Raw genomic sequence first — 9,309 nt, 5'->3', positions numbered from 1 at the left:
AGTCATCTTACTGAAAGGGAAGTGCTTAAGAAAAAGAAATATGGTTCACAATATGTTTAATGCTGATACAATTTTAAGATCTAAAATAATTATAGGGTTAAATATGTTTTTCGTCCCTTAAGTATCACATGATTTTGGTTTTAGTCTCTACTCGAAACTTTGATGGTTTTTAGTCTCAGTTTTGAAACTCTTACTATTAGTCCTTAAAATTGGATGACGTTAACTTTTGTTTGACGTGGCTAATAGCCAGCCCACGTATCATGCCACTTGACTACTTTTAATTGACGTGGCAGTAAAAGTATGGTGGTCGGTCGGCCTAGTGGGTGGTCGGCCACTCGGTCTGGTGGTCGGCATGGTGGTCGGCATGGTGGTCGGCATGGTGGTCTTTGCCCATAACCGTTCGGTCTTTTCCCAACACTGTTCGGTCTTTCATATATTGCACTCCACCCATCACCACAATCGTTCGGTCTTTGCTCAACACCATTCGATCTTTCATATATTGAACTCCACCCGTCACCATAACCGTTTGGTCTTTGCTCAACATCATTCGATCTTTTATATAGTCCAGTTTTATTCCATTGTTCTGTTGATTGTTGTAAGACCTGTGTGAAATGTAAATACCTTTTTAAGTTATTATTATATTTTATAGTATTACATGGTTGATTTTGGTGTGTTGTTGAATGAGAAAAGTGTGTTGGAAGTAATTAAGAAATCAATTTATTTAGTTTTATTTAAATTCCCGAAATTTGCTTAAAGTTGGGTTTATATGTTGAGGTTTGTAGTATGTTATCAATTAAATGCCTTAGTCTAGTGGTATTGGTGGTTGCTTGAAAGAGTAGGAAACCCTTGGACCGTGCTCAACTCTCCTTGGGGGATGATATTGTTGTTTTCCATCCTTGGGTTGGTTTTCCTTTCCCTTAAATGGAAAAGGGTGGGACCCGCGTGGGCCATGGGTTCTATTGATGCACTGTTTTGCGTTCGTGGGGACTTTATTTTAAGGACCGCGATATTCCAACAACAGATTTTTAACACTCTTTTGACAACGCCACGTGTCGCCACCTCATTGGTTTGTTTAAATTTTTTTTTTTTTTTAAAACCTATGACCGTAACCCTTATTTTGAGTGAAAATCCTAAAATACCCCTTTCCCTTTCTCTGTTCCATTGCCTTTCCCTTTCTCTGTTCCATTGCCTTTCCCTTTGTCTGTTCCATTGCAAAAGGTCCGTTCTCTTGAGAGGACGAAGGTCGCGTTTCGTCTCGCTTCGTTCCATTTGCATCCTGTTGTCTCCGGCCAGTTTGGTCTGCTGTTATCGTGCGTAATGGGAAGTTCCGGTGACGATTGTCCGACGACTAAGGTAAGTGGTTTTCCATTCGATGTCGTACCTTGGTTATTCGGTTTGGGCATCACGTAGCATGGTTATTTGATTTGGGTTAATGTTTGGGGTTCGTATCGTTGTGTTGTGGTGCTTGGGTTATTGGGTTTCGTTGTTTTGATGATTTGATTTTGGTTTATGCAGTTGAGTGTTCGTCACTCTTTTTCGACAAAGTATATATGTACTTTGAACGAACGCTTAACAAAGGAGCATCGATCATTGATTGCGACAACTCCATTTGCTTGGTTTTTAGATGTCAATGTCAATGTTAAAGTAGGTAGAAATATACTGAGTGAGTTATTGGGTAAGTGGGACGACTGTAGTAGTGGTTTTATAGTTGGGAATAAAGTATTGAATATAAATGAAAATGATATTTATTTAGGGTTGGGACTGAGTACAGATGGTGCAAACATTAACTTAAAGGAAGAGCTGGGCAATAGTGAATGTGTGAAATACATAGGCAAAGGAACAAAGGAATTGAATTCAATATACAAAATTCTAATGCGAAAACAAAAGAAGAAGATTCCTTGTTCTCATTTTTGTAGCCTTTACCTCCTGGTAGGGATAAGTGAGATTTTATTTCCAAAACGTAGCGGGAAAGTGTTTCCCGTAATGTTTAATGTTGTTGACAACTTAAGTGCTTTGGGTAGTTATTGTTGGGGTAGTCTAGTTTATCGTTTTCTGTTACATAGTTTGTGCAAAGCTTCTCAAGGCTTGAAGAAAGGAAAAGGTATTTCAAACGTTTACGTCAACGGTTGTGTGTACATGCTGCAGGTAATTAATAGTATTTGATGTACTTACTTAAAATGTTATTTGAATTAAGTCTGTTACAAGTTAAGATGATTTATTTGTCGTAGGTATGGTTTTTTGAGCTGTTTGTTCCACCAAAAGGTCCTATTGATAAATTTCCACGAATATTGCATTGGATGAATATAAGTGTTGGAGACAAGTTCGTTAAACGGTGTATGGAGACAGGTTTGGTAAGTTGTTTGTTATCGAAAGTTTTGTTATGTTTTCATATATTGACCAAAGTTGTGTAATGTGTAATGTGTTGTTAAATTTCAGGTTGTTGACGATGTTTATGGTGGTCCTTCAACGAAGGATAAGGAGGAATACAGACCAACACCTAAAAGAAAGGATGCTAAACCAAGAGGAAAGAAGAAACAAAAAAGAGCTCGCAGAGAAACTTTTATGCGTGCCTTAGAGGAACAAGAATTTCTAATTGAAGAACTTAAAAGGAGGGTTGCAACTTTGGAGGCACAATTGGCTGAAGAGAAGGCAAGAAGGCAAAATAGAGATGACGTTGGACAAAGTGTGCCTCGTACAGAACCATCTTTGAACACTGGTTTTGTATCCCCTACTGACATTGACGGAAATAAACAACCTTTGAAGACGTATGTTAGGGTTGGATCACGAAGGCGTTACAAGGGAAGAGCACTTAGGACTCCATACACCGGGACCGTAGCGCTTAGAATTAAAAATGAGTGATCTATGTATTTAGTTGATTGAAAATGTTATTTGGAAAGTAATGAAAATTGTAATCATTGTAAATAGATTAAGAAAACAATGTTCAATGTATCCGATTTGGTTCAATGAAATAAAATTTGAGTTTTGGTTTGAATTGGTCTCATATTTTATATATTCAATACCATTGTTATTATGAGTTGTGGGTTTGTCGATTTCAGAATGTCGTAATTTTTTTTGTCTTCTAAGTTGCAGGCTTGTTTGTAACATGGTGTTTGAGTGGTCATTTTGAGTAACATGTGATGTGATGTGAGGCCAATGAGTGTGGGGTGACCCCCCATGAGTTGGTGGAGCAAGCTGTGCAAGGAATGAGTGAGAGTGTTCAAAAAGGGTTCTGGTAATCGTTTACAGGACCCCTGTAAACGATTACCCGAGAGAAATTGGGAATTTGTACAGAAAGTCCAACACAGGTACTCAGTCAGATGAACACAGGTCACCATTGGAAGAAAAAGTGACTTTTAGGCACTTCTGGAAGTGTCTGAGGCCTGTGCAGGTGTTCCAGTGGTGGGAGAGGGTGGATGGTGATGTCATGTGAGGCCAAGGAGTGTGGGGTGACCCCCCATGAGTTGGTGGAGCAAGCTGTGCAAGGAATGAGTGAGACTGCTGAAAAAAGGGGCTGGTAATCGTTTACAGGACCCCTGTAAACGATTACCCGAGAGAAATTGGGAATTTGTACAGAAAGTCCAACACAGGTACTCAGTCAGATGAACACAGGTCACCATTGGAAGAAAAACTGACTTTTAGGCACTTGTGCAAGTGTCTGAGGCCTGTGCAGGTGTTCCAGTGGTGGGAGAGGGTGGATGGTGATGTCATGTGAAGCCAAGGAGTGTGGGGTGACCCCCCATGAGTTGGTGGAGCAAGCTGTGCAAGGAATGAGTGAGACTGCTGAAAAAAGGGGCTGGTAATCGTTTACAGGACCCCTGTAAACGATTACCCGAGAGAAATTGGGAATTTGTACAGAAAGTCCAACACAGGTACTCAGTCAGATGAACACAGGTCACCATTGGAAGAAAAACTGACTTTTAGGCACTTGTGCAAGTGTCTGAGGCCTGTGCAGGTGTTCCAGTGGTGGGAGAGGGTGGATGGTGATGTCATGTGAGGCCAAGGAGTGTGGGGTGACCCCCCATGAGTTGGTGGAGCAAGCTGTGCAAGGAATGAGTGAGACTGCTGAAAAAAGCCTCTGGTAATCGTTTACAGCACCCCTGTAAACGATTACCCGAGAGAAATTGGGAATTTGTACAGAAAGTCCAACACAGGTGATAACAGTTGAAAAACTGTTATTTTCATGCTTAAAAGTGATACTAAAAGCAACCTTTAGACTTAGAAACTAGCTTGAAATCATGCATTTTGTTTATATTTTCAGAAATAAGAGAGCTGGACAGGTTTATGCTTGATTTGAGTGTTTTTGTGCAGGTTTTGAGGTGAATTTGGTGAAAGAAGTGAAGAATGAGAGAGAGGACATTAGAAAAGACAAGAAAGAGTGCAAAAAGAGAAGTCGAAGGCACCGCTCAGCGGCAAACTACCGCTGAGCGGCACTCAAGAGGTGGCGTTGGAACCGCTGAGGGGCAAATGGCCGCTGAGGGGAGGAAAGAAGACGCGTAACCACCGCTGAGCGGTAAATGGCGCTGAGCGGCACTTTTTGGGCTTGGACTTTTGTAATCTTTTGTAACTCTAGATTAGTATATAAGGGCTTGCACGTCCTATAGTTAGGCATCTTTGGCAGAAACGAGGCAAACACTCTCTCTTCCACCCCTTTTAAGGAGGATCTTGGATGCTCAGGCTACCTCTTCACCTTTATTGGGTTTATTCTTTCATACTTTCATTGTAATTCATCTAGGTTCACCATGAATATGGTGAACTAAACCTTGTATGTTTGTTGGGGAATCAATGTAATCTCTTGAAGCTCTCATATATGGAATCTGTTGAGTACATCTTTGAATTAAGACATATGCTTTCTTTCATCATTAGTTAGGGTTTCTCCTCTTTGCTCAATGCTTGCATTGTTTAACTCATTCTAATGCATGATTATTGGTTTTGTCGATACGGACACGTACGGGGAAGTCTAGATCCGGGGAATTTCTCCCAATATTATACTGACAATATTCTATTGGTTGCCTTTAAGCTCCTGCACTCATGAACTAATCATTAGGAATGCTAGGAATTGTATGAACTATTTGATTAGGGAGAAGCCATCTAGAATGGTACATTAGAGAGTGGCATTAACAATGATGATTTGAATGTTGAATTCCTAAAATATATGAGAGTGGATGAGATGAAATTGACCCCCAACAACATATTCATTCATATATTCCATTGAAAGTGTTTATCTTTTGTCTTTGCCATTGATCAAAATTCATGCATACATGTTTATTTTCTGTCTTGCATTTTAAACTCAAATATTTCGTTTGTAAGTCTTAGTTAATCAAGAAACCACATAACTAAACTAGGCCGTGAGTCCTTTGGGAAGAACGATACTTGGTCTTACCAAGTTTTATTACTTGAACGATTCGGTCATACTTGCCGATTGTGAAACAAGTTTGTGACATCATATTTTGGTGCTTACAAATTTGTCCATCAAGTTTTTGGCGCCGTTGCCGGGGACTCGTGGTTTAACTGGTTAATTTGTGTGATTATTGATTATCTTTGACTTATTTTTTTTATTTTATTTTAAATTTCGAATTTTTATTTTATTTTATTTTTCTGTTTATATTTTTCAGTTTGTATTTTATTTGATTTTATTTTTATTTTTTTTGTTTTCTGTTTTTCTGTTTTCTGTTTTTATTTTCTGTTTTTTTATTTTTCGGTTTTTATTTGATTTTATTTTATCTTTTTAGATTAGATTTTATTTTATTTTATTAGATTTTATTTTTTTATCTTTTTAGGTTAGATTTTATTTTATTTTATTAGATTTTATTTTTTTATCTTTTTAGGGTAGATTTTATTTTATTCTTATTCTATCTTTTAGGTTAGGTTAGATTTTATTTTATTTTATCTTTTAGATTAGATTTTATTTTTTAGATTAGGTTTTATTCTATTTTATTTGATTCTATCTTCTAAATCTTTTATCTTCTTATATCTTTTAAATCTTTAGTTTTTTCTCTATCTTTTTGTGCTAACAATTGTTTTTAGGGTTTTGTGCCTAATGTCTGCAGAATGCAATTTGGTCAAGAGTTTAACTATAGGGGCACTCAATTCTACCAAAGTAATCTCAACCAATGGTGGGAACCTCACTCAAGCATGGATCAAAGCCAATTTTGGCAAGCTGCTGGACAATTTGAGAACCAACCACAACAACAATGGCAGCAACAACCCTTTCTATCAGGAAGTTTGGATAGGTTGGAGGACACCCTTCAACGATTTTTGACAAATTCCGACTCTACTCAGAAAAGCATTGAAGAATCATGTAAAAGAATGGAGATGCAACTTCGTCACATTAGTCAGATATTAAATGATGATGTTAATACTGATGTTAACCTTAAGGAGGAAGGGCAAGTCATTATCACTGAAAGTGACAAGATTCTTGATGAGGAAAAATTAGAGGGAGATGAGGAAAGGGTAGAGAGAAAAGAGAAAGAAGAGTTGAGTGAGAAAGATAAAGATGAAGAAAAAGAAAAAGAATTGGTTGAGAGAGAAGAGAGAAAGAAAATTTGTGTGAAGATAAAGAAGTTGCGGAGAAAAAGAGAAAGGAAGAAAAAAATAAAAGAAGAGAAAAAGAGAAAATTTAGGGAGAGAAAAAGGAAGAAAAAGAAGATGAGAGGAAAGAAGAAGAAATCACATGAAAAATCACATCCTCATCTAAAGAAGAATCATAGGAAGGAAAAGAAATTCAAATGCTTTATGGAAATCTTCAAGAAATTGGAGATTAAAGTTCCTATGATTGAGACACTGCAACAGGTTCCTGGTTTGATCAAATTTCTGAAGAAGTTCAGTAGGAAGAAGAAGAAAAAGAAGAAGGAACTTGAGCTTTACTGGGTCAAGCTAATGACGTTAAAAGAGCGCTTGCTGGGAGGCAACCCAGTGGATTTAAAAACTTTTGATTTGGTTTTGTAACTTTTAAATTGTGGATATTATTCTGTAATTATTTTTGTTGGATCCAGCATCTACTGAAGGATGCTAGGTGGTTAAGCATCTACTGAAGGATGCTAGGTTTGTAACACCTGCTGATGGGTGTTGGTAAGAAAATTTTGCATCTACTGATGGGTGCTGGTGGAATTTGGGTCAGGCTCGTGACGTTAAACAAGCGCTACCTGGGAGGCAACCCAGTTGATTGATTGTTTTTGTTTGTTTATTTTAGTTAGGGTTTGCATAAGCATTTTTAACATTGAATTGCAGGGAACCTATGAGGGACATGTAGGGAAGGCACGTAGGTCAAGAAAAGAAGGAGAGGAGCACATCACGAAAGTGCCGCTGAGCGGTATTTTACCGCTGAGCGGTACTCTCGCAGACTGGGCTTTAGTTCCCTTTAGCGGGACCCGAGCCCATTAGGGTATTTTTATACCCCAAGCTGCGTTTTAGGGTTTATTCCCAGACTTCTCTCTGCACAAACACTTCCACACACCTTCTCCTAGGTTTTCCACATCTTTTCACTCTTCCCTCTTAAGAAAATCTCTCTTCTATTCACTTTTTCACTAGTGTGCTATCAAAGTTTGGGGTTGGAAGAGAGCATTTTAGTTTGGAAGCATTCTCATATCATCTAGCATCTCCACCCAAGTAAGTAAAATGCATTTTGTTCATTCTAGGGTTCTTGAAATTGACTGTGATTGTCAAAGCATGAATATTTAGGGGTTTTGATTTCTATGCATGATTTGATGATATATTTGATGTTTGAACCGATTAAACTGCTTGATTATGAACTGGAAAACTGAAAATTGCATTTGGGTGGAATTAGGACAGTTTAAAAACAAGATTTGCAAAAATCTGCAGATCACCGCTGAGCGGCATTTACCGCTGAGCGGCACTCTGCCAGATTTGTTTTTTTTCTGGTTTGTTGCGTGTTTGAATGTGGCACTGGTGGCGCTGAGGGGAAATTCTGGCCCTCAGCGGTGGTTTAGCTTCAAAAGGAGTTTTGTTTTGTGTTTACTAATGATTAACATCATGTTCTGTGGTTTTGGATTTATGTTTGAATGCAGGAATGGCATCCTCTTCAGGAAAGAGATTGAAAACCATGGCAACCAAGAGAAAGGAAAAGGAACCAGAGCAGCCCCATAATGGCAGGTTCCTCTCTAGGAAACATGAGAAGCACTTTAGGGTGGTTCAGGACAGGAGACTTCTAATGGAGAGAAAGGTTGGAATGATACCTAACTTTGCTCCTCAATTTGGAGAGCAAGTGTTAGGGAATGATTGGGGAAAGCTAGCCACTTATCCATCACCTGCCAACATAGCTGTGGTGAAAGAATTCTACACCAATGCAAAGAAGATTGGTGATTATCCAGCTGAGAATTATTTGGGCTATGTTAGAGGCCATGCTATCAGGTATGATCCTGACTCCATCAATAACTTTCTGGATACTGTGTGGGCTGGTGAGCAATGCCAGTTTGCTCTTAGCATGGAGGAAGGTGCTGACTTTGAGGATGTTGAGAGAGTATTGTGCATACCTGGAGGACACTTCCAAAGGAATAGATCTGGCTCAGTGGTTAATATTAGGAGGACAAATTTGACTCCTCTTGCAAAGTATTGGATGGCATTTTCTCATGCCAACATTCAGCCATGTTCACATGTGTCAGATATTACTCTCAGCAGGGCACTCTTCATCTACTGTGCTATCAGAAACTTGAATGTTAATATTGGGCAGGTGATAGCTGATGAGATTAGTGTGTGTGCTAACACCTCAAACAACAAAGCACCACTGGGACATCCTTCTTTGATCACTCACCTTTGCAAGCTAGCTGGGGTGGACACTTCTGTTCCACCATTTGAGAGGCCAAGAAAAGCTATAGATGAGGCCTATTACAGACAGTACTGTGGAGGTGAGGAGGCAGCCCAGCCAGTGCCACCACGCCAGGCTCGTAGAGAGAGAAGGCCAGCACAGAGCAGGACTTCTGCTGATACTCATGAGGCAGAACCATTCCAGATGAGGGACATGTATATGTCTCTTATAGGTGCTCAGTTGCAGTCCATCCACAGAGGGCAGGTGGCCACGGCTGAGATGATAGTGGGGATGTATGATACCCCTCCAGCACACAGGTGGACTATGGATGAATTCCATAATGTGGTAGCTTGGCCAGAAGAACCATGGCATGGAGGAGCTGAAGCAGCTGAAGCTTCAGCCCGAGACATGGATGAAGATGAAGCTGAGGAGGAGGATGAGTTTGATGATGATGATGATGAGGAAGAAGAGGAAGATACAGAGGACAGCTCAGACTGATGAGGAGCTGAGATAGCATTTACTGATGAATGCTATCATATGATTATGCT

General features: G+C 39.3%; 1 protein-coding gene across 1 annotated transcript; it reads left to right on the top strand.

The window, feature by feature from the left end:
* Positions 1-1,317: 1,317 nt before the first annotated feature.
* LOC148191060 (uncharacterized) lies at positions 1,318-2,859 on the top strand. The gene is made up of 4 exons (XM_088102501.1): positions 1,318-1,353; positions 1,516-2,145; positions 2,229-2,351; positions 2,437-2,859. Exons 1-4 carry the CDS (start codon positions 1,318-1,320, stop codon positions 2,857-2,859), a joined length of 1,212 nt encoding a protein of 403 aa, XP_087958627.1.
* Positions 2,860-9,309: the final 6,450 nt, after the last annotated feature.

Source organism: Vigna umbellata, chromosome 11 (genome assembly GCF_029865625.1).
Source record: "Vigna umbellata cultivar VRB3 chromosome 11, Vumbellata_1.0, whole genome shotgun sequence".
Classification (NCBI taxonomy): Eukaryota; Viridiplantae; Streptophyta; class Magnoliopsida; order Fabales; family Fabaceae; genus Vigna; species Vigna umbellata.
The sequence above is the reverse complement of the archived record's forward strand: the minus strand, read 5'-3'. Positions and strand labels throughout refer to the sequence as shown.